Here is a 24,321-nt window from a genome sequence, read left to right as displayed (position 1 = left end):
TTTCTTTACTATGGAGCGCAGTACTATCACGGAAAAAAAACTAAGTGAAAAAATTTTAAATAGTTAATTATTAGTATTGAACTCTTTTCACTTCCTTTAGAATTAGTAACAACATTAGATCAAAGAGTATGTTTGAATATAATACCTAATGGAATGCGTTTGAATAGTTGAATAGTACTAGCATGACTTATCAGTCGTGGTTATTGAAGACCATTAACCAATAATGTATTGAGAAGATCCGAAGAGATGCAGTAGTTTATCAGAGTGAATAAGAATCACAGTAGAAACATATCATTGACAAAGTTAACAGAATAATGAGGAATGAAACAATAACATCTACAACCAAGTGTTAAGTATTGAATCAATCTACCGAAGAAATCAGTAATCATTATCAACTACAACTACAACTACTACAACATATCAATAATCTACTACTTTATAAGAATATATCATCCATCAATAACGAAGTAACATAATCTCAACTCACAACCAAAAATACTTTCATGTTGAAAGAAAACTCTGTAAGAAATCACATCACTATTCATGCTGTAACTTACTATTCACCATTCATGATATTACTATGTAATATCAATAAATTTTATAATAATTATAACATTATACTAACTTTTAATTTTTTAGTGGCTGCTTCTGTTCCACACCCAAAGATCGTCAAGAAATACACCAAGAAGTTTAAGAGACATCACTCTGACAGATACCACAGAGTTGCTGAAAACTGGAGAAAGCAAAAGGGTATTGATTCATGTGTCAGAAGAAGATTCAGAGGTACTATTCCTCAACCAAACATTGGTTATGGTTCTAACAAGAGAACTAGAGGTTTAACTCCATCTGGTCACAAAGTTTTCCTCGTTAAGAACGTTAAGGATTTAGATGTCTTATTATTACACACCAAAACTTATGCTGCTGAAATTGCTCACAACATTTCTTCAAAGAACAGAGTTGATATCATTGCTAAGGCTAAGAAAATCGGTGTTAAGGTTACTAATCCAAAGGGTAGATTAGCTTTAGAAGCTTAAATCAAGTATATTAATTAAGTCGTAATATCATTATTAATCAATCAATTATCATTATATCGTCATATCTTAATTACTTACTTTATTAAGTATTCTAAATTAATTAATTTAGTCTTCTTCTTTATGTACAAAATATAAAATTTCACATCTTATAATAATCAAAAAAAATTTTAACTGTAAATTAATAAATATGGTCATATATAAAATGTATATAGTTAAGAACAAATCACAAGACTAAAATTAAAACTAAAGCTAAAACCAAAACCAAAACTAAAACTAATATAACGAAATAAAACTAAGCTCGTATCATTGACATTATCTTCTTCTCAGTATTGAACTACTCATAGCAACTGTACTAACTTCTAAATGATGATGTTTCTTAATGCAGTATCCTAATTCACACATTCCATCCTTATCTAATTTCAATTGAGATGTTGAATGTAAAGTTCTTCTCAAATCAGGTAAAGATTGTTTAATATGTGGTGGTTGATGTGTATTAATACTATTAGTATTAGTATTAGTATTGTTATTAGTAGTAGTATTAATATTACTATCATCATTCTCATACCCTAATGGAGGGTTTGCTAAACTAAGATATGATTCATTAGCATGAAGATCACTCTTTTCTGAACTAGCAGCTTCAATCTCTTGAGCAACAATATTAATATTCTCATTAGTATCTTCATTAGTATCTTCATTAGTATCTTCATTAGTATCTTCATTAGTATCTTCATTATTGTCTTCATTATTGTCTTCAGTACTATTATCAATAATGTCTTCAGCGAGAGGTTCTTCTTGATCTTTTGATACAATGTCATCAGTATGCTCTTCAGGATGATGTTCTTGAACAGCAGGTAATGTTGGAGTTGAAGGTGGTTCCTTTATAGAATTATTAGAAGTATTTGAAGAATCTGAAAAATCCAACATAGATTTAACTTTATTGGTAAAACTAGAATTATTACCATCACTAATAGAATGATTAGATGAAGAACTTGGATGTACCGCATCGGATGATAATTTAAATTCACTTGATGAACTCTTAGTAGATTCATTATCACTTCTAGTTGATCTAGCACTATCTTTTCTTTTAGGCGTCGTAGATGGTGGTATACCTAAACCATGAGATTTATCATTAGAATTTGTATTTGAATTGGAATTATCAATTCCAGCTAAATCTAACATACTTCGGAATGGAGTATGTAAATTATCATCTCCACTAGTATCTCCATCATCAACACCACCTTTATGATGATGATTTCCATGATTATAAGTTCCTCTTCTCGAGGGAACAGCAGATGAACCAGCCGATCCTGTACCATTACTATTTGATGGATACCCACTACTATTATGATTATAATTTCCAGTATCTGTACCAGTTCCAGGTAATACAAATGGATTAACATCTTGATCAGGATGTTCATAAATACACATTTCTAAAGCTTGAAACCAAGGATCAGAGAATAAATTTTCTATACTATATCTGGTATCAACATTTGGATCACATAATTTCCAAGCCACTCTTGAAGCTCCAGTTGATTGAAATTGTGCTGCCCATTTAAATTCTGTTCCTGGACCTTTATGAAATTCATTATTCTTTTGAAAATTTGGATTATCAGTAAAATAACGATGATGACTAAATCTATAGTCACGATAACCCTGATCAGTAGGAATTGCTTGTTGAAACGGTACTCCACCAAATATAAGACAAAATAATAACATTCCTAAAGCCCAATGATCCATTTTAAATGGATCATAAGTAAAATTCTTTGCTTCAGAATGAGATTTTTCTTTAAGAATCATTACTTCGGGTGATGTATAAGGTGGTGAACCAACATAACTTGATGAACGTTTTACTGGAGATGTTAAATCAAACGGTATAACATGACCAAAATCAGATACTCCAAAATCACAAAGTTTAGCTACCCCATTTGATGTTAAAAGAACATTTTCAGGTTTAAGATCTCTATGAACAATATCATTTTCATGTAAAAATTTAACACCATAAGCAATTTGTTTAAATAAACAATATTTTTCATTAATTGGTGATCTTTTCCAACCTGGTTTAATAATAGTAGAGAAAAGATCTCCACCACCACAATATTCAAGAACAATTCCCCAACCTCTTGAAAGATTAGTTTGACTTTGAATTCTTACAATGGCTAAAGTATCAACCACATGACGAGAAAGTGCTGCCTTTTTAGAAATTATAAATTCTTTTGTAACTCGTTTATAAAAATCTTCATCAGTTTCCTTTAAAAGCATAGTAAATTTCTTTAAAGCATATACATTCTTTTTATGATTAATTGAATTAATAATTCTTACATCTGAAGATCCTCCATCACCTAATTTTTTATTAGAAATATCAATTTCATAATCTTCAAGAAGATTTACATGTTCTTGTTGTAAATCTGGTGGAAGATAATCATTAGGATTATGAACTGGATTTGCAAGAATTCTTTCACCATCATTTCCACCAGATAAATAAAATGATGGATTCTTTGGTAATTCTTGGGTAGGACTCTTTTTTAATCCATATGGATTATAAACAATCTTTTCACTACCTTGATGAGCTAAAGAATGTGCAGAACTATGAGTTCCTTGAATTGGATTACTTGAAAATGGACTTGTACTTATATTATTACCTTCTACTCCCATACGTTGTTGATTTTTAAGAGAATTCTTTTGATTTAAAGATTGAATATGGGCTAAAGTTTGAGCTTTAGATAATAATTTCTTACCTTGAACGGGAGGTGGATGATGATGATGAAGTAAACTATCATGAGTATTACTTCTTGCTCTTGTGAATATATTATTTGATGGTGAAACAGGAGAGCTATTTGCAGAAATATTAATATTATTATTATTATTATGATTATTGGTTGAACTGGATGAAGAAATATTGGTAGAACTTACTGATTGAGAATTATGACGTCTAAGTGAAAATCCTCTGGTAATTGGAATTGATGAATCTTTATTACTTAAATTAGGAGGTCCACCAGAGGTTACCACATCTTTTTCCTTATCTTTTTCCTTATCTGACTCTTTAGTTTCCCTAGTTTTCTTTAATTCTTGTTCATGATGAAATAATTTACTTAAGCCAAGTTGTGAACTTGAAGCTGAAGGAGATGCAGATAACGGGACTGAAGATGAAGAATCTGACGTGGGTGTCCGATCTTTCTTAAACAAGTGTTTCAACGAGTGCAGCTTGTGGTCTGAGGAGGAAGTTAACGGCATTGTCGTTGGTTCGTACGTTCTATATTTGATGGACTGGGAGTGAGAGTGAGAGTGAAGTTATGAACATATATGTGAAAACTTAACACTATAAGGAAAATCAAAGGATGATAGAATAATTGGAATTAGTGATAGTATAAATTTAAGTGACTTAATTGTAACTTATAATAATAAGTCAATTATATATATTATAATATAATTCAATTTTATCAGTAATTTTACTTTACTCCCAATTGAAATTTAAACTTTTATATGTAACAGGTTTCGTAATTTTTTTTTCTCCTATACTAAAATAGTGGTGGGGGAATATTCAGCTTAAATTGGTAGTTTGGTGAATTTTTGGTGGATTTTTGATTAATTTTTGGTGGAGGGTTGGTAGTTGTTATTAATAATATTAAATATATATAATTATCAATTAGAATGCGATGATATAGAAATTGATTTAATATTTGATTTGATTTTTATTGTTCCCAGTTATTTTATAAAGGGGGTTCAGTAAGAGGATTATGTTTGTTTCTGTCTCTGGTGATGAGATCTCACTATTATTTTACTGAGAGATTAGTGAGGGATTAGTGAGGAAAATTAATTAGTGGCCTGTAATCGGATGTAGCCTGCCTGCCTGCCTGGGGTTTAACTTTTAATTTTAGTTTGGTTCTAATTGGTTGAAATTAGGTTTGCCTTAGTTTAGTTTAAGCACTCACTAAGTTAACGTACCACACTATTTGCTGTTTAAATTACAGTTACGTTTATATTATATATTTATGGGTTGTATTAGCAGCAGAGTTCAGTGTAGTTACGTAATTCTGTTACGGTGTTACTGCCGAATTTCTTTTTTTTTTTACTACGATTCTCCATTTTTTTTTGTTGTGCACTTCGGTAATAAACTAGTTATTATTCCCTACATCTCCCTAAATTACCGACATATTTAGCTTTTTTTCTCATTTTTCTCCAACTGTTCTAGTGACTTGTTGGTGTCAACTGACTGACTGACTCAGTAGTTTTACTGACTTATTGTTAACGAGATAACGTCAATTTTTTTTCCCTTCTATAACACACGTTTATTATACATATTATATTATACACATTATATTATACACATTATACGTTATATATTATACATTATTCCAGTGCTTCATATACTGCATGAATATAACAAAATTCTATTGATTTAATACGTCAATCACAAGTAAACTTAAATTAATTAATCAAACGTTGGAATGGAGGGGTACATTGGCCGACCCGACTTTCCGCCAGGTACAAAACCATTAATGAATAATTATAGCCTGATCACCGAAAATAAAATTGCTATTATGCGAATTACTACCATGCAGCTTTTCTGTTCTTCAACTGCAAAGATTGCGATGCGATTGCGCTTTGTTATCCCCAATTTAATCTATTATCTAGTTTAGAAATCTAATCCCCAAATATGTTATTATATTCTATTTCTTAGCCATGCATCTTATATAATCTTAACTCACCATTCCTACCCTTAATTATACATTTAAGGCACCCCCCTCTCTACTTTTTTTCTTGGGTAACCCGTGTGGATTAATTCATTTGTTTATCCCTTTAAATTAAAATGTAAACCTTTTAAAATATTAATTAAACCATTTGTTATATGACAAACCGTATTTCTATTTGCGGTCCGAGAAAAGTTTGATTATCATTAGCCCCTCCGTATAAGGCTTAGTGTAGAATTTCGCTACTCAATTTTACTCCTCAGATTGTAAGCGTTTTAATTTTTATTATTTCTCACTTTCAAGCGAATTTCTATATTTCTATACAGTTTGTGCGAAAATGCAAATTAATTACACTTTGCAACCTTTTTATCGTTTACTATATATAAATACATTATACTAAATGAGAGTTCTAAGAGGTAATCCTATCGCGTCTTGACTTTTACTGTCATACGCATTGATTATAGTATTCATATCTTCAAAATCATTAGCTTGCTTTTCGAATGAAACCATGAAATCTGGAATATTGAACAGGACAACCAATACTGCTGCAAGATTCATCATTCCCGAATCTAAAACATATAACAATCCTTGGTCTCTAGCAATTGAACCATCAAAACCCTGAATAAACTCAAGAGTACGATATATTGATCTGATCAAAATTAAAATTGATACCAAGAAAAGCATCCCACTATATGTTCTCCAGTTTCTTAACTTTGACGGTAATTGACGAGTTACTGTACTGATATTATTAGGATGCTTCTCTACTCTATAGTAGAATACAATTTCAACAATACAAAATAAGACAAAGAAGACTATTTGTACAAATAGACCAGCCAAAATAAGTATTCTACCAGTAGATGAAGATCCCGAAGCATATAAGCCACCGCCCGAGCCTTGAAGGAGGAAAGATAATACATCACCAGTAACAAAAGTCTTTGTAAGATATTTAGGCTTAATGAGTGACTTTTCATCAACCCTAAGTGTTTTAACTAATTCACCAAAACTCATATATATAGTGGCAGCAAACAAAGTAGGAGCAAGTAATATACAAGTTGATTGCATAATATATGCGGAAAGATTGTTAACATCATGAGATGATAATAATCTTCCAACAAAACCAACAGTTTCAAATAAGCATCCAACACAAAATGGGATCATCATACAAAGGTAACGAGTCATTTGCTTCTTAGTTACAAAAGCTTTTTTCTTTTTAGAACAAGCGATTGTAATGATTTGATAGTTAAGTATAATTAAATGAAGAGTGAAAAATACTATAAAGTTATAAGAAACACCTTTCAGAGGTGCTCCTCCATAATAATATTGGAAACCATTGGAGGTTGATGTACTTTCCTTAACTGAAGTTAACATACTGTGGTCAATTGATATGTTTATTGTTATACAATTGTGAAATCGTCTTCTTTTCTAGATCTTGAACTTTATTTATAATTATTTAATTGGGCAGTGCAGGGCTGAGTGTCATGGCGCGATAATACTAAAATATCATATTTTGCATTTATTTTACGAAGGACTCAAGAGAGGAATTAGGAATTGGCATGGACATTATCATTATCATTATCATTACACAGCTTCTTGCTAGTTTAACTTGAGGTAGAATTGTTATGTTTATAACTGATTTACTTAGATTTATTTTATCTCTAATAATATTGAGTCTACAATTCACTATCATTAAACAATAATCCCTATAATTAAGAAATAATCACTAGTAGCCTCATACTGTAAACTACATATGAGATTGAACCCTACCAGAAGTAAATAGACCTGACATCCTTAAGTGTTTGGATTATTGAATTGATCTCCTATTTATCATAAACAAATAATTATAATAATGCCCTTATCCGTGGGGAAAACATCATTGCCGCAGTACCAGCATCTCATCAACACATATTGCGTTTATCTATTGTCTTTCTGCATTGACACAATCGAAGATTAAGATAAATCGAATTAGGTCAATTACACTGTACAATATAAATCTAATATTATATATTTACATATATTTTAAATATAAGGTAATACGTAAGATAAAAGTAATAATAAGTAATAATAACAACAGTAAAAATTAAAAGTTAAGAAGAAAGTGTTTGGTATGAATTATGAATTATGAATTATGAATTATGAATTAAAGTCTCATTAAAGACATTCAATGACTTGGACATTTATTTTTATTTAAAATAATAAAACATAATAAACTGGCTGTAGGTTGGTAAAAGACAATTGAATAAACGAAAAATTAATTATGGTAACGACTTAGAATAGAAAAAATTTAAGGGAGCATAGTATGGTAGTAGTTTGGAAATGATATGTATGATACGAGTAGGGATTGAAAATTGAGCGATTTAAGGTTATGATGGTGATTTATTGATGAATTGTTTAAACACTTTCTTCATCTGAAGTCTTGTGGTTTCTCTTAATCTTAAAGAATCTAATACCACCAGAATTGTCTTCTTCCTTTGGAACATCATGATCAGCAGTGGCTCTAGTAAAAGAAGATTCATCACCTAATGGACCACCTGGAGGTGGTAAAATACCAGCTTCAGCATCCTTAGCATTCTTAACATTAGTAATATGCTTTCTGTAAGAGTTAGCAATATTAGAAGAGAAAGTGTTAAGCCAAACAAGAATTAATGCGGCAACAGCAGCCCAAAGAATAGCCATTGATTTAAGACCAATATGAGCATCTAATCCGGCATTATGGAAAGCATTTCTAGCTAAAACTACAGCAGCAGTTTGGAAAGCAGCAAAGGCGAAAAGGAAGAAAAGACCAACAGTGACTAAAAAGATAACGACTTTATCGACAACAAGGAAACAAAGACCTAAAATATCGATAATGAAGGCTAAACCAGAGAAACATAAGGCAACAATAGTAAATGCAAATGAAAATCTGGTTAAATAGTAGTAAACATCTCTGTTGCTAATGAAACTTTGAGGAACATTTTCTTGAGTGTTGAAGTTATCAACTGGAGAAATTGGATAAGCTGGACCTAAAGTACATTGAGTGTAATCATCTTTTTCACAAACACCCCAGAAAGTCCAAGCAGCTTCTTGTGGAGCATTAGGAATATGTTGAGTATCAGCTGCTAACCAATAAAATCTATCTAATGGGTAGCTAGAGGAAGAACCAGCTAAGACAGTAAAGATTAATAATAAAATGGCACCTGCTAAGAAGAACAAGTTCAAAATGGTATGACTGACTCTCATTATTAGTATATTATATTATCTTTATTATATATTATTATAGAATTGAAATTGAAATTGAAATTCAAATTAGTAGATGAGTTAAAAAACTATATCAATTAATTAATTATGTGAAGCCAATTGTATAGGATTGAAGATAGGATTAACTAAGTAGTAACTAGTTCAATGAGTATAAAGACTAGCTCCAACAAATAAGATATAAACTTTGAAGTATGAAAATAAAGGTAAAAGGAAACGAAATAAAATGATGATGATAATGATGAAATTTTATATATATAAGCTTCCCTCGAAGATGTAATGTCAGTTTTGTCTTTGTCTCTTTGTTTATTATTTTTTGTTTCTTTTTAGGTAGGGAGACTTTTTTTTTTAATTTATTTATTTAATTTATTATTTTAACTATGGGTACTTTTTTTTTACTGAGAGGATTACCGATACAATCTTGAGTTGAATAGCGAGCGATTTCAGAAATTAGTGAGAGTGAGAGTAGTTTTAGTGAATGATGACCTAAACTGGGCTAAATAATAAATTATAGTAAGATTTTCACAAGAGAAATTCCACATTTACTTTACTTCCATTATGTTATTGGTGGTTATTTTATTATGCGTTAGTATTACTATAAACTGTTCCTTCCCTTTCACATTATTATAATATTGTAATGTGGTAAGTATAATTAATTATAGGGGGCAATTGAGGGTTAATGTAGAAAAAAAAAATAAGGGAGGAGGGAGAAGGTGCAAAAAAGGGGGATGCCAGAAATAAAGGACACTTCACAGAGACCAGAATTATTGTTATGAGAAAAGATGAGCAGATAGACAACGTCAGTAGAAAACGAAAAACAAACAATGGCAATGACTCTGACTTAACTATCAATTCCAAAACTATGCGGCTGCGTCAATTTCTTGGACGGACAGCATAATTGACCAACCAACAGTAATTGCGATGGTAGTGAAGTCAAGTGGCTGGTGTTACACCAAAGCTACCTGAAATTTTATGAGATATATGAAATATATGAAATTCTGTTTAAATACTCTTATATAATTATTTATTTATCTCTTGTTAATTTGTGTCACTCACTATAATACTTAGTAGTGATACTTCCTATTATTCTCACAGTACAACTAATTCTCTCATTACTAGTTCCTAACTCTATTGGCCACTGCTGCTTTACTAGCTAACTGAGGGAGTGATGAGCTTGACGAGGCGTGCCCATGCACCAATTTGTAAACATGGTGGTCCCAATTAGGCAACCATCATTCATTTTCGTCATCCCAAGCGGCTGGCACTCCCCATAGAATGGAGAAGAGGTTTGTGCAGGACACGTGTTTATAATATCTACCAATTCATACCTCATCACAGGAATTGAGCTTCCTCACACGACCATGAGAATTTCACCCCAAGTTTCTGTGACCATTATCATTATGTCTACTATAATGGGCAATAATGTCACCAATTGCGACATTTTAAATCAACCTCGGCAACTTACTGCAAAAACATAATGCATGTAATATGTATATAACACAATATAAATAATGATATAAAAACCTAACCAACTTATTTAAGTAAACAACCAATGAACTAAAACTATATAAACCCTAAACTGTAAGATATGTATGAAACTGAAGGTATGAAAATATGGTGAATAATTATACATCATCATCAAGATCTTCATCATCATCGCCCCATTTTAAGCACCACCCATACCAAGTCCTTTCTAAACACTTTTGAGGTGTTCCTGTGGGTTCGGCAGTAGATGTACCACTAGAAGATGAAGTTACTGTTGATGTTGTACTTGTAGTTTTACTCTTAGAGTTACTGAGGGTAGTTGTAGATGAACTAATGCTGCCTTGTCTTGTTTTATCTAATTCTTTATTTTTAGATGAAGATGAGGAAGAAGAAGATGACGATGATGAATGTGATTTAGGTGGCTTGGGACGTAATGGATTAGGCATAGAAGGTTCATCACCTTCATTATCATCATGACTCACAAATCTCCAATTAAAACAATCCCTACATGGTGGTTGTTCAACACATGGAGCTGTTTCATTATAATCTAAAATTATATCATCAATAACAGTATGAATCCGATGATTTAATACATTTACTCTCCAACCTTTATCACCTACAACATCATAAACACATTGAAATCCTGTATGACAAGCTGTTTCCATAGCATATCCAGCAACATTACATGTAGATGATGCTCCATTACAAACTCCCATATAAATAGGATCTGCAGTATTACCAATATGCCAAATATGTTCTAAATGTTTGGGTATACCTGGTGGCAGAGGTAAATGTAATCTTCTTGTGGCTAACATTTCTCCTGGTGCTTCAAATGCTACTACTGGTAATCCAAAAGTTCTACCTAATAATGATCCCATGGCTCCTCCTAATGAATGTCCAGTAACCCATATATTAACTTCATTTGGATCATATAATGAAGTCACATTACGATATAAATCTAATGCTGCTTGATAATATTTATCTTCCTTTAGTAATTCTTTTTCTAAACAATCTTGATTACATGTATATGTCTTTTCATAACAATCACATACTGTAGTCCACATATATCCAACTCTTGCGCAACAACAACTAAATAAAAGATTATCATTAACTTTATCATTCCCACTAGTTTCATCACTACCTCCACCTGGTAAACCAGCTCCTGAAGTTCCTTTAATACCTATAACAACAGTTTTATTATCATTACTAACAAATATATGACCTCTTAATCCAAGATCATCCCAACCAAAATTAATATCTCCATCATCTAAATCAGGATTATAATCTCCTACATCAATCCAATCCAGTTGATTCTTTTCATTATCATCTTTAGGGAATCGAACATATGCATTTGATGAAATAGTTGCAAGTGAAACAAGAGTATTACGATCTCTAATATCAGGAGCATCAATTTCAATTCCATTTTCCCATTCAAGATTTATCCGATTAAGAATTTGTGGATTCCCCTTAACTTCATATGCATAATTCAAATACGAATCAATAAAATTAGGAGTATGTCTTTCCTTTAATCTGGTAACATTAGACTTTTTAGTTGATTTCTTTATTGGTAATTCAATAGTGAATGGATTTTTCCCCTTATGTATTTTGGGCCAATCCAATTGTTGATATACTTGTTCAAGATCAAGTGATTTATCATCTTCAGCTAATATATGAGTATTTAAATCATTTGACTCATCACTTAAAGTCAGAACAAGATTAGTAAAGTATTGTGAATGTTTAGCTAAATATTGTGGGGTAATGTCTAGTCTACGATGAATCTTATGACTTTTAGGTCCAGTTCCATGATGATATATATGTCTTAATGTAAAAGTTTGACTATCTCTAAGTATAGTTTTTGGATCTATAGTAATATCATGATTTTGATTAAGTATTGGTAATTCTGGTAATTTAGGTAATGGTAATGTTGGAGATGCAGTTGTAAATGATCCCCATGTTTGAGTGGGTAAGAGTAGTCTACCCACCAATATATAACCTACTACAGAAATTATACCTATTAAACCAATTATCATATATGATCTTTGCTTCTGATGAGTCGTATGAAGATGAATGAATGGATGATGATTCACATTAACATTACTAGTTGCAGTCTTGATCTTGTCCTTATGTTTCATGATGTTAAGTTATGTAGTTACTGATGAAAGTATTCGGTGACTGTCCCCTCTAAACAGTCTAAATTGTATATTATCTATTCTACTGTATGGGTATATCGCTATTGCTTGTAGTTTATGATGGGTAATCCTTATCTCCGTTCCCAACGCATTTTAGTTTTTAATGACTGGCTTCTGTGGCGATAACACAAATGATTGAGTGCGTGAAGGAGGTCGTGCGCATGGGTCACTTGCACTATTAATGGTTGCAATAATCTATACATATATTATAATTTGTTATCTATTATCTATTTAGTATTTATTATCTATTTATTATCTATCTATTATGTATTACGCGGTTATACAGTATGGTGGATGTGTACTAGAGATAGGCCACTTTGGCTATAAGTGGATCATGGGTTTTATCCTGTAACAAGTAATGTCTCAGGGATATAATTCTAATATCTTTAACTACTTTAATAATGTCTTGTCCCGTTACTTGTTGTTCTTGTTCATAACTATGTTGTAAGATTAAATTCAATTTGACTACTACTTCTCCTAAAGCCACTGGATTTAATTTACATCCATTCTCATAAAATGAATTAGCCAATAAGGCAGTAAATAAATCTCCACAGCCATTGAAGTTACATGAGATTTGATCAATTGGGAAATAAAATACAGTGGCCTTATCTTCTGGATTAGGACGTGAGTATCCTACCGAATACATTTTATCTTCCACTATTACAGATGAAATAACGACATTAGGAACTCTATATAATTTGTAAAAATTCTCTAATCCTTGTTTAACTGAATTCCAATCAGATATTTTAGTATCACTAAGAATTTCAAATTCAAATTGATTGGGTGAAGTTAAGCCCACATACCCTGATGAAAAGATCTTTTTATAAACAGGAATTACCTTTTCCAGTACATATAATCGGCCATTATCTCCCAATACTGGATCTACTATCCAAATTGGTTTCTTTTTACTTGATGTTAAACTATCACTGTCATTATCTTTATCAGATTTAAATATAGATAAGACTTGTTCATAAATAACTTCCAATACTTGATCTCCTGGTGTATACCCAGTTAAGATCATATCGTAATTATCATGTAAATCAAGAATATCTTTTAAACCTTGGAAAATATCTCCTACCAATTCGGCTGTACTGGGTTTCCCCTCAAAGGTTCCATAACCTGGATGATTTGAAAAATTGGTAGTATTGACAGCATCAACATCCCAACCATAATATTGTAAGGGAAATACAGTGGCTCTATTACCTACGTATCCATGTACTACATGTGACAGTATTGATAAGATATTCTTAGCCATTGTTATGACTTTAACTTATATATGTTAACTATCAGTTATGCACTCCACTATCGATAATGAGTAATCTAAATCTAAATCTACTGTCGAGACATGCCAAAAATGTCGGAGAAAGACTTTAAAGAATTAAGAGTTAAGAGTTAAGAATTAACGACATCGGCAAAATTAATGTTTACAATTTAAAGCAAAAATGTCGCCGCACTCCACCACCACTGGCCCCGACACTTTAGCGAGGCAACGGTAACTTTTCACCGTTAAGAGAACAGCTAACCCAATATTGATCTGACAGTTTATACAGTATAATTATAAGGAAAATGTCTCTTAAAGAATCTGCCACTATTGATATTGGTTTCCCTATTTTAGGAGCCAAATTTATCAACAATAAAACCATTCTTATAACTGGAGGAGGTGGAGAAGGTAATAATGGTATACCAAATAAGATTACAGCAATTAAATGTACGTTTAAAATTAAAGATCCGAAAAGAAGATTACAAAGATTTAGAGAAATTACTTTACCATCAAATGAAGATTCTCCTCAATGTTTAGATACTGCTAGAATTTTAGATGATGATGAAGATAAATTTTCAGTATTTGTTGGATGTAATCAATCATCTCAATTAATTAAATCTATGAGTATTAATAATAATTTAAGAAAGTATGTATATACTAAAGAAGAACATTTAAGATTTGTAGATGCTGCTCAATTAGAAGAAGAAATTAATGGAGATGCTGATGATTATCCAAAAATTATTAGATTATCTCAAAATAGTACTATTGGAGCCTTTATGACTTCAACTATTCCATCTTCAATTTATATATTTAATCCTGAAACTTTAGAATTAAATCATAAATTCAAACCTACCAAAGATATTGAAATCAAAGATTTTCAATTGACTCCTGAAGATGATGGTAAAACTCTTTGTTATATTACTTCAAGTTCAATTGAAACAATTTCAACTTTTAATGGTAATATCATTACTTCATCAACTACTAATCAATCTCTTGATAAAGAATTAAAAAAATATATTCTTTCAAAAATTCATTTTATTGATAATTCAAATTTAATTATTGCTGCAAGTCTTCGTGGTGGGAAAGGTGCTGTTTTATTACAATATTCTCTTAATAGTCAAAAGATTCTTAAACAAAGAGTTATTTCAAAAGCTTTTAATAATATAGTTGCATTAGATATTTCAGTTAGTCAGGGTTTAATAGCTATTGCTGCTAATGATTATTCATTAACTTTAATTAAACTTGGAAATTTCCAACTTATAAAGTCATTTAAAAAATTACATCCATTTGCAATTACTAGTGTTTCATTTGCTCCAAATGGTTCAAAATTAGCTACTGGAAGTGCAGCAAATATTCTTCATATATTTAGAATTCCTCCAAATTATAGTAAGGGTAAATCAACTATTGGAACTATTTTCCAATACTTATTTACTATAATTTTAGTGGCTATATTGGGAGTTGTATTACAACAAGCTCATGAATCAGGTAAATTAGATGAATATATTGATCTTGGAAAAGAATTTACTTTAAAGAGTAAAGATTTATCTTCTAAATATGGCCAATTAGGTTATGAATATGGTCAATTAGGTTATGAATATGCTCAAGTATATGGTAAAATAGGTTATGATAAAGCTCAAGAATATGGTAAAATAGGTTATTCCAAGGCTCAAGAATATGGAGAATCAGGTTATCAATTTATAAAGCAAAAGTTTAATGGTGATAATGCTGAAGGTGATGATTCTACTAAACATTACTTCACTATGGATGAATGGAAAGAAGCTTCATCATCAGAAATCTTTGGTGATGATGATGTCTATATTTCTAATGAACCTATTCCTGGAACTGAGACAGAGACTACTTCAACATCTGATTTTATCACTCTTGCTTCTGTTTCTGTTGAAACTAAAGAATCTGAATATTCAAAACCTCAAAGTACTACTCAAGATGAAATTCAAATTAAGGAAGTAACAAAAGATATTAAAGAAGTGACATCTGCCAATCCTAATCTTGATACTGAATCATTTTTGGGTGATGAAAGTAATTATATTGAGACTTCAACTGAAACTAGTGCTAGTTCAGCCTCAGTGGAATCTTCAATTGCTGATACTCCGGAAATTAAACTAGAAACATCATCAAGTACAAGTGAGATAGCTGAAACTACTAGTTCATTAGTTATATCAAAGGAAGAAGTTACTACTGTCTCTGAAAGTATAATAGAGTCTTCTGTAGTAATTGAAGAACCTAAAGTAGAATCAGTTGAAGATAAGTTAGAATCTTCCATAGAAGTCGAAAGACCAGAAGAAGTAACTCAAGTGAGCGAGCCTGTTGCATCTGTATCAGAAGAGATCAGTTCTGTTAGTTCTGTTTCAATTGAAACTCCGGTTGTTGAGCCAGTAGCTCAATCATCTGCCGAGCCAGTAGCTCAATCATCTGCCGAGCCAGTAACTCAATCATCTGCCGAGCCAGTAACTCAATCATCTGCCGAGCCAGTAACTCAATCATCTGCCGAGCCAGTAACTCAATCATCTGCCGAGCCAGTAACTCAATCATCTGCCGAGCCAGTAACTCAATCATCTGCCGAGCCAGTAACCCAACCATCTACCGAGCCAGTAATTGAACAACCAGTCGTTGAAGCACCAGTTGTCGAAGCACCAGTTGTCGAAGCACCAGTTGTCGAAGCACCAGTTGTCGAAGCACCAGTTGTCGAAGCACCAGTTGTCGAAGCACCAGTTGTCGAAGCACCAGTTGTCGAAGCACCAGTTGTCGAAGCACCAGTCGTTGAATCACCAGTTTCTGAGCCGGTTTCTGTTTCCGAACCAGCAGTCGAATCACCAATTGAAGCTGTCATCGATTCCGCTAAACCAATCGTCGAATCATCTGCTGAACCAGTAGTTGAGCCAGTCAAGGAATCGGTTGCTCAGCCAATTGTTGAATCATCTGCTGAACCAATCCAAGCTAAACCTCCTGTTGAGGAACCAAAGATAGAAGCACCAGTACAAGAACCAAAAATTAACTCAGCTGTAAGTTCCCAGATCCAATATACAACTACAGAGAGTAGCGAAACTTCAACAGTTATAGAATCCAGTGAAACCAAAGCAGTTTCTAGCGAAACCAAAGCAGTTTCCAGCGAAACTAAGGCAGTTTCCAGCGAAACCAAAACAGTTTCCAGCGAAAGTGAAGCTAAGGCAGTTTCCAGCGAAACCTCTGAGATTTCTTCACAAGACCCTTCATCTTCAGAACCACAAGCTCCCATCTCATCATCAACTCAAAAGCCTGTTGCTTCTGAAACTACACAAACTCAACCAATAGAGCATGATGAGTTATAATAAAAAGTTGTAACCAAAAGTTATAATCAAAAGTTATAATCAAAAGTCTCCCCTCTCTACATACATAGTGTCGCTAGCCTACTTCATACATACCATATATAGTGAAATAGATAATGGATTTTGCATATTCCTCAGTAAATTACTATTACTGTGCACGCGAGAAAAACTACATACTACGCGTAAAAATTTAGTGATACTCTCAGTAAATAGTGAGAGTTAGTGAGAGTTAGTGAAATTGACTCTAGTGACAAATAGTGAGAGTTAGTGAGAAATAAGCTAACCGACATTAGTTTAGCGAGAACTTTAGTCTAGTGAGTAATAGTACACTAATGACTAATGAGTAGTCCATTCCATAAACTAATAGGAGACGTCTCCGATCCATCGGACTGGAAGCAAACTAAACTACCAGTATTATCAGAATTAGATACGCTAGAGAGATGTTATATATGTAAGGAATTCTTTAAGGCTCCAGTAATTACTAGTTGTAATCATACCTTCTGTTCACAATGTATACGAGAATATTTAATCACTAATAATCTATGTCCCTTATGTAAAGTGGAAGTGTTTGAGAGTAATTTAAAACGAGATATCCTTTTAGAAGAGATAGTATCATGTTATACGCGAATACGGCCTTATCTATTTAAACTACTAGAGAAGATGGATGATAAGGAGAATCATAATGATAATAGTGAAAATAGTAGTATTGTTAATATTGATAGTGATAGTGCTGGTGATAGTGCTGGTGCTGGTGCTGATAATGGTGATAGATCAAAACGTCTGGCTGATGACAGTGATGATGTTATAGAAATTCTTTCAGAAGAAGTTAAATCGCCCCTGTCCGGCAGTTCCCCTGATCCAGAAGTGAAATTAAAACGGATAAAATTAAGTCCCAGAGATACCACAAATGATATGGAAAATATGGCTCAATGTCCGGTATGTTCCAATTCAATGCCCATAGATTTTCTACAAGATAATCATATAGAGGCTTGCTTAAATGGTAAAGTTGCGCCTCTTCCAAAACCAAAGTCCGCATTCCCTATGCAACTACTATCATCATCTAAGAAAAAGCCTTCTTCAAAGGGAGGTATAGCGTCATTTTTTCGTAAGCAGGGCCTGAGTGTGGATCGAGATCTGCTAACCCCGGTACTGAATTCATCTAATTTAATTAATGTAGATGAACCATTAGGTCATAGTGATTTTTATTTTAAAGAGATTTCTAAGCATTCAAGCGACACTAAAAAACTCCCGAAATTAGATTTCCCATCACTTACAACTCCACGATTAAAGGAGAAATTAGTAGCGGCCGAAATCCCTACTACCGGGACAAGAACTCAACTTGAATTAAGATACAATCAATACTACGTACTATACAATTCTAATCTCGATAGTAATCATCCTGTATCAGTCAAGATTCTCAAACAAAGATTACATCAATGGGAATTATCACATCTGGCTTTTAAATCATCATCGGGGGACTTATTTAGTAGCCGAAATTCTCTCAGTAATAAGTCTATCTCGTCTAAGACATTTCTGGGTAAACAATGGGCTACAGCTTATCAAAGTGAGTTTAGAGAATTAATCAAGAAAGCAAGAGAGACGAAGAAAGAGCCCAAGATTGAGACACCAGTGGAGGAACAATAACATACACAAAAGTACATATTAATGGTATATAGAACGGTATATAGAATAGTTACAGAATAGTATACAATGTACAGTATTAATAGATATTTGTCACATGTTTGTTGACTCTCAGTCATACTCCTTAACGAAGACCGGCTGTAGCCACACGGACTTTGGATCGTAAATCAACCACAAGCAGATCTTTCGTTAGGTGTTAGCCCTGCGATCTTACACCCAATTAGGCTTCAAGTTCCCGTCAAAACATTTTTCCGCGCTATTTCTCCGAAGGTCTGCGCCAAAAAAAAAACAATGCGCGGAAATTGCATCATATTTGTAGGACCATCTCACTGCGATGGTTCGGTTTTACTGGAGAAGGCAGGGCATTAGAACTTGAGAATTTTCATACACTTTATAGTAGTAAGGCTAAGAATTTTCATATAATTTCTTACTAAGAAAGGTTAAAATTGTTTCGATTTTTTAATTTTGTATGGGTTATCAGTAACTTAGGTCAGTAGCTTACGATTCATAGTATCACACATATACATTATGGTGGATGAATCGTTATACTTGACCACCCATGAAACGGCTTTAGCCGTAGTGGCCACGGCGATGAAAAAGTCACGTCTACGGCTCGATACTTTATTTCTAAATTCATTTATTGGAGGGATATTATTTACTTCAGGAGGAATGTTATATGTAATGATTCATTCATATTGTCCACAATTAGTAGCTCAAAATCCAGGTGTTGTGAATTTACTTCAAGGTTTAATGTATCCAATAGGTCTCTTTTATGTTGTTATTATGGGGGTAGATTTATTTAATTCCAATGTATTATTTTTTAGTACTGCTTTAGCAAGAAATGCTGTATCAATACTTGATGTATTCATTAGTTGGATGGTGAGTTATTGGGGGAATTTAGTAGGGACCATATTTGTATGTTATGTTATATGTAATTATTCGGGTATAAGTAAAGAACAAGATTTTATTGAAGGATCCGTATCTATTATTATGACAAAATGTAGCTTTACATTTGTTGAAAATCTTATAAAAGGTATAGCGGGGAATTTCTTTGTATGTTTAGCTATTTATTTACAATTAATGGCTAAACCTTTACATGTTAAATTGATTGTTATGGGATTACCAATATTTACATTTGTAAGTATGGGGTTCACTCATTGTATTGCTGATATGTATATGCTTGTTATTGGATTAATTAATAGAGCTCCAGTCTCGGTAGGTGTAGTAGCATGGAAAGTAATGTTACCAGGTGCAATAGGTAATATTATTGGAGGATCCTTTTTTGGAGTAGTCATCACCTGGTACTTACATCTTGTAGTAGTTGAAAGAGATCAAAGAGAATTGAACTTACCAAGATATGAAGTTAGAGATGAACAACCTGAATTGAATATTGATTCTAGAGTGGTTAGACAACCAATTCCTGAAGCAGAAGAAGAAGCAGAGATTCTTAATGAAAAGGAAGAATTAGAAAATGAGATGCTTGACTATTCTACTCATTCTCATACTCCAAATAGTGCCGAACTTAATCCAAGAGCATTGTATGGTGATGAAGCAATCAGAATTCTGAATGAATTGGATAGAGCCATATCAAGATTATCTACTGCGTCAAGGGTTAGTGTGAGGACATTGAATCGACATAAGAGTAAATCACCCAAAAATGTATTCCCTGTCTATGGAATGGGACCTCCTTCAAGAAGAGAAAGTAAAATTGCTTCTGGAATTGATGATGATGAAGAAGATATTGATGAAGTGATGGAACGTGATAATATATCGTTGGATTCAAACTCAATAGTCATGGATAGAACACCTTCTGCAACATATATTGGAGATCAACTAAAGAAAGTTTTATCAAGAAAGAAACTGAATGCAAAAGTCAAAGATTTAGAAAACCAATATGCACGTAATCGTAAGATGTCTTTGAGACGTCTATCAACAAGTTCAGTTAGGAGTCGTTTCAGAAGTCGGAATTCTGTAGCTGAATGGAATAGTCGACTTGAACGTGCTAATATCTCACCTCGTGCAGCAGCAGCAGCAGATAATGTTGCAGGAGTTGACCATTTTGCCCCACATTATAGATCAGCCTCATACCGACCCGATTATAATCCTAGAGGTATGAATCGTACTATTTCTACTAACAGTGATATAGGAGTATCACCAAGAGATATGAGAAATACAGGAACAGATACCCCTCTTGATAGTGAATTCAATGTGGAATCTTTTGATCCAGAAACAGACTTGGGAGTTCCAGATGATGATAAAACCGTTAATAATGATGAAAAGAAAAGTCCACGGTCATGACTTAAAAGAGACACACATAACTAACTAATTATCTTAATATCCTAATAATCTAATTTCCTTATTTATTTATTTATTTATTTATTTATTTATTTATTTTATTTTCCTAATTTATTTTTTGTATATTACCATACTAGTTTTGCATATTTTATAGAGGTTTATATAACTATTAATACAATTATTCATTTAATTCATTGGCTGCTAAAAAGGGGTGATGGCGCATAAGTACTAGCGCAACGCAACCCACCTAAAAGTAAAAGACGCCGCATTCCCAAACCAGTAATGAGCGCAGCCCATAGAAAAAAAATCTCAAGCTCATCTTAAATATATTTAATGAGCCATTACCATTTTAGCACTAACACCAAGTAAGAGTAACTATAACGATGTCTACCACTACTGCTGCTTCACAAGCATATTTGGATGATAGTCAAACATGGGATGCATTTAATTTGGACCCACGATTAGTTCAAGCCATAGATCATCTTGGATTTGAAAATCCTACATTAATTCAATCAAGTGCTATACCGTTAGCCTTAGAAGAGAAGAGAGATATTATAGCCAAAGCATCTACTGGATCAGGTAAAACTGGGGCTTATGCCATTCCTATTGTTCATAATTTACTTGTAGAATACTCACAACATCAGAAATCAGCAATTACTCATCTGATTAAGAGTATAATCTTAGTTCCTACCCGAGAATTATCAAATCAAGTTCATCAATTCATTGAAAAATTATTAATATATAGTACTAATAGTAAGATAAATATTCTTAATTTATCATCAAACTTGAGTGATCAAGTATTAAATTCATATTTGAATAATAAACCAGAAATTATTATTTCTACTCCTGCAAAATTAATACAAACTTTAGAAAAGAATGTTAATACAAATTTAATAGATTTATCTACGGTTAAAAATTTAACTATTGATGAAGTGGATTTAATTTTATCATTTGGTTATTTAGAAGATTTACAAAAATTGGAAAGCTTTTTACCTATTAAAAAGAATTTACAAACTTTCTTAATGTCTGCAACTGTTAATGATGATTTAAATGATTTAAAGACAAGATTCTGTACTAAACCAGCTATTTTGAAATTAAATGATGAAAACATAAATCAAAATAATTTAATTCAATATTATGCAAAAGTAACTGAGTTTGATAAATTTTTATTTTCTTATGTTATATTTAAATTAAATTTAATTAAGGGTAAGACTATTATTTTTGTTAATAATATTGATAGAGGTTATAGATTAAAATTATTCTTTGAACAATTTGGAATCAGAAGTTGTATTTTGAATAGTGAACTTCCTGTAAACTCAAGATTACATATTGTGGAAGAATTTAATAAGAATGTTTACCATTTACTTATAGCCACCGATGAAACTAATGAATTTACTTTAGAAAAGGATGAAGATGACGATGAAGAAGAAGCTGGTGAACAACAAGAACAAGAACAAGGACAAGAAGATAAAGAAGGTGAATCGAAAGATGATACCAAAAAGTCGAAGAAGTCCAAGAAGTCTAAGAAAGATAAAGAATACGGTGTATCAAGAGGAGTGGATTTCCGTAATGTTGCATGTGTATTAAATTTTGATTTACCTACCACCTCAAAAGCTTATATTCATAGAATTGGTAGAACTGCTAGAGCAGGAAAATCAGGTATGGCATTATCATTTGTTTTACCAATTAAAGAATTTGGTAAACATAAAACTGCCTCATTGAGTACATCTAAAAAGGATGAAAAGATTTTACGTAGAATTATTAAACAACAATCTAAGAATGGATTTGAAATAAAGCCATATCAATTTGATATGAATCAAGTTGAAGGTTTCAGATATAGAGCTGAAGATGCTTTCAGAGCCGTTACACAAACTGCTATTAGAGAAGCAAGAATTAAGGAATTAAAGAATGAATTAATGAATAGTGACAAATTAAAGAGATTTTTTGAAGAAAATCCTCAAGACTTGGCATCTTTAAGACATGATAAAGAATCTCATCCAGCTCGTGTACAAAGTCATTTAAAGAGAGTTCCTGAATATTTATTACCAGAAAGTGCTAGACAAGATCCTAAGAAACTTGGATTTGTACCATTCCATAAGAACAAGGTTCATAAGAATAGAAAGAGAAAACCATCTGGTAGAAAGTCCGATCCATTAAAGTCATTTAAAAAGAAATAGATCATATATATTATATATAAAATGCAAACGTGATCTATCACCAATTAACTATATAACAAATAACGTAAAACCGTTTGTAGAAATGAAAATGTATTAATGAATAAATGCGTTGATAATATCAAATTGATTAAGTTAATTGATTCAAGCTAATTTACTTAAAATAATATTCCATAGTAAATTTGCCAAACAATTTGCAGGAAATAACATTGATTTAGGAATGAATACAAACAGACAAATTGAGAAGAATGGCCAAAAGCAATAACTGTACTTCAAAGATTTTATGAAGGCAGTTCTAGTGCTTGCAGACAATTCACCATTATCCCATAAGGCATTTAAAACATTAAATATCAATTGAAAAAATGGAGCTCCTACAAATTGATCTATTATAACCCTAGAAGAAAGACTATCAACTCTTAATAAAAGAATATCTATCCATAATACTGTAAAATATCCATTTAATAATCCCCACACTAAGAATTTTAAAATCTTATTTAAACTATATTTCTTTTTAATGAATTGATTTATTGATTGAGCTAATGCAGCAGTTGAAGAACCTAATAATGTTGGTCCAAGGAAATAATGGAATGATGATAAATTATCATAGTTATAGTATATAATTAATGACACTACTGATTCAATAACTAGATTAAGTATTAATCGACGATATAAGTATTTATCATTAGGATTGAAATGAAGATCAATACTGGATGCATTGGAATCTATTGTAGTTAGAGGTGTTGATTTTTCCAAGTTTAAAAAATGATTATTGTTTGATAAGGACTTCTCCTTGGGATATGTATGTAAGGGGATTTCAGACGACAATGTGGACATTATTATTTCAATCGAGTTATACGTGTGTATGTCACCAATACTTTAAAGAAGATCAGGAATGCTACAGCAGTGTTGCGTCTTGTGGACAGCCAAAGTTTGAGATTTTTGTTTTTCTTCAATCGCATTTTCGATCGCGTGTCTCAATTTGCAAGGCGCAATGCGAGGC

The 24,321-nt window shown here is 32.2% G+C and overlaps 10 protein-coding genes across 10 annotated transcripts; 4 read left to right on the top strand and 6 right to left on the bottom strand. All coding sequences in view use genetic code 12, as the record gives it.

Annotated features, from left to right (window-relative positions):
- Positions 1 to 40: 40 nt before the first annotated feature.
- On the top strand, positions 41 to 1,190 carry RPL32 (60S ribosomal protein eL32). The gene is made up of 2 exons (XM_064883966.1): positions 41 to 126; positions 640 to 1,190. Coding segments are annotated over exons 1-2 (396 nt in total). The 5' UTR covers positions 41 to 125; the 3' UTR covers positions 1,035 to 1,190.
- Positions 1,191 to 1,346: 156 nt separating this feature from the next.
- On the bottom strand, positions 1,347 to 4,265 carry PTK2 (protein kinase; the record flags this gene model as incomplete). Its single annotated transcript, XM_064885368.1, has 5 exons — positions 1,347 to 1,700; positions 1,842 to 1,966; positions 2,144 to 3,601; positions 3,644 to 3,978; positions 4,072 to 4,265. 5 exons carry the CDS (start codon positions 4,263 to 4,265, stop codon positions 1,347 to 1,349), a joined length of 2,466 nt encoding a protein of 821 aa, XP_064740120.1.
- Positions 4,266 to 5,986: 1,721 nt separating this feature from the next.
- Positions 5,987 to 7,364, bottom strand: RJT21DRAFT_119517 (RTA1 domain-containing protein). The gene has a single exon (XM_064881430.1). The coding sequence runs from the start codon at positions 7,088 to 7,090 to the stop codon at positions 6,119 to 6,121; it is 972 nt and encodes a 323-aa protein (XP_064740119.1). The 5' UTR covers positions 7,091 to 7,364; the 3' UTR covers positions 5,987 to 6,118.
- A 746-nt stretch (positions 7,365 to 8,110) lies between these two features.
- SUR7 (Sur7p) lies at positions 8,111 to 8,938 on the bottom strand (the record flags this gene model as incomplete). Its single annotated transcript, XM_064883985.1, has 1 exon — positions 8,111 to 8,938. The coding sequence occupies one exon, from the start codon at positions 8,936 to 8,938 to the stop codon at positions 8,111 to 8,113; it is 828 nt and encodes a 275-aa protein (XP_064740118.1).
- A 1,646-nt stretch (positions 8,939 to 10,584) lies between these two features.
- Positions 10,585 to 12,698, bottom strand: ATG15 (triglyceride lipase; the record flags this gene model as incomplete). The annotated part of the gene is made up of 2 exons (XM_064885697.1): positions 10,838 to 12,698; positions 10,585 to 10,783 (listed from the first exon to the last, which is right to left on the bottom strand). Coding segments are annotated over exons 1-2 (1,932 nt in total), but the record flags the coding sequence as incomplete, so codon positions are not given.
- RJT21DRAFT_119515 (putative pyridoxal kinase) lies at positions 12,698 to 14,116 on the bottom strand. Its single transcript, XM_064881429.1, has one exon. It carries the CDS (start codon positions 13,880 to 13,882, stop codon positions 12,929 to 12,931), a length of 954 nt encoding a protein of 317 aa, XP_064740116.1. The 5' UTR covers positions 13,883 to 14,116; the 3' UTR covers positions 12,698 to 12,928.
- Positions 14,117 to 14,193: 77 nt separating this feature from the next.
- SEC12 (Sec12p) lies at positions 14,194 to 18,855 on the top strand (the record flags this gene model as incomplete). Its single annotated transcript, XM_064883981.1, has 2 exons — positions 14,194 to 17,207; positions 17,559 to 18,855. 2 exons carry the CDS (start codon positions 14,194 to 14,196, stop codon positions 18,853 to 18,855), a joined length of 4,311 nt encoding a protein of 1,436 aa, XP_064740115.1.
- A 263-nt stretch (positions 18,856 to 19,118) lies between these two features.
- On the top strand, positions 19,119 to 21,341 carry RJT21DRAFT_26660 (uncharacterized protein). Its single transcript, XM_064883965.1, has one exon. The coding sequence runs from the start codon at positions 19,381 to 19,383 to the stop codon at positions 21,148 to 21,150; it is 1,770 nt and encodes a 589-aa protein (XP_064740114.1). The 5' UTR covers positions 19,119 to 19,380; the 3' UTR covers positions 21,151 to 21,341.
- Positions 21,342 to 21,379: 38 nt separating this feature from the next.
- On the top strand, positions 21,380 to 23,356 carry RJT21DRAFT_104526 (ATP-dependent DNA/RNA helicase). Its single transcript, XM_064879790.1, has one exon. The coding sequence runs from the start codon at positions 21,531 to 21,533 to the stop codon at positions 23,322 to 23,324; it is 1,794 nt and encodes a 597-aa protein (XP_064740113.1). The 5' UTR covers positions 21,380 to 21,530; the 3' UTR covers positions 23,325 to 23,356.
- Positions 23,357 to 24,218, bottom strand: RJT21DRAFT_119509 (uncharacterized protein). Its single transcript, XM_064881428.1, has one exon. The coding sequence runs from the start codon at positions 24,153 to 24,155 to the stop codon at positions 23,466 to 23,468; it is 690 nt and encodes a 229-aa protein (XP_064740112.1). The 5' UTR covers positions 24,156 to 24,218; the 3' UTR covers positions 23,357 to 23,465.
- Between the last annotated feature and the right edge of the window lie 103 nt (positions 24,219 to 24,321).

The sequence above is a fragment of the Scheffersomyces amazonensis genome (assembly GCF_036850825.1).
Source record: "Scheffersomyces amazonensis strain UFMG-HMD-26.3 chromosome Unknown RJT21scaffold_2, whole genome shotgun sequence".
Lineage (NCBI taxonomy): Eukaryota > Fungi > Ascomycota > Pichiomycetes > Serinales > Debaryomycetaceae > Scheffersomyces > Scheffersomyces amazonensis.
This window is presented reverse-complemented; position numbering and strand designations above follow the sequence as displayed.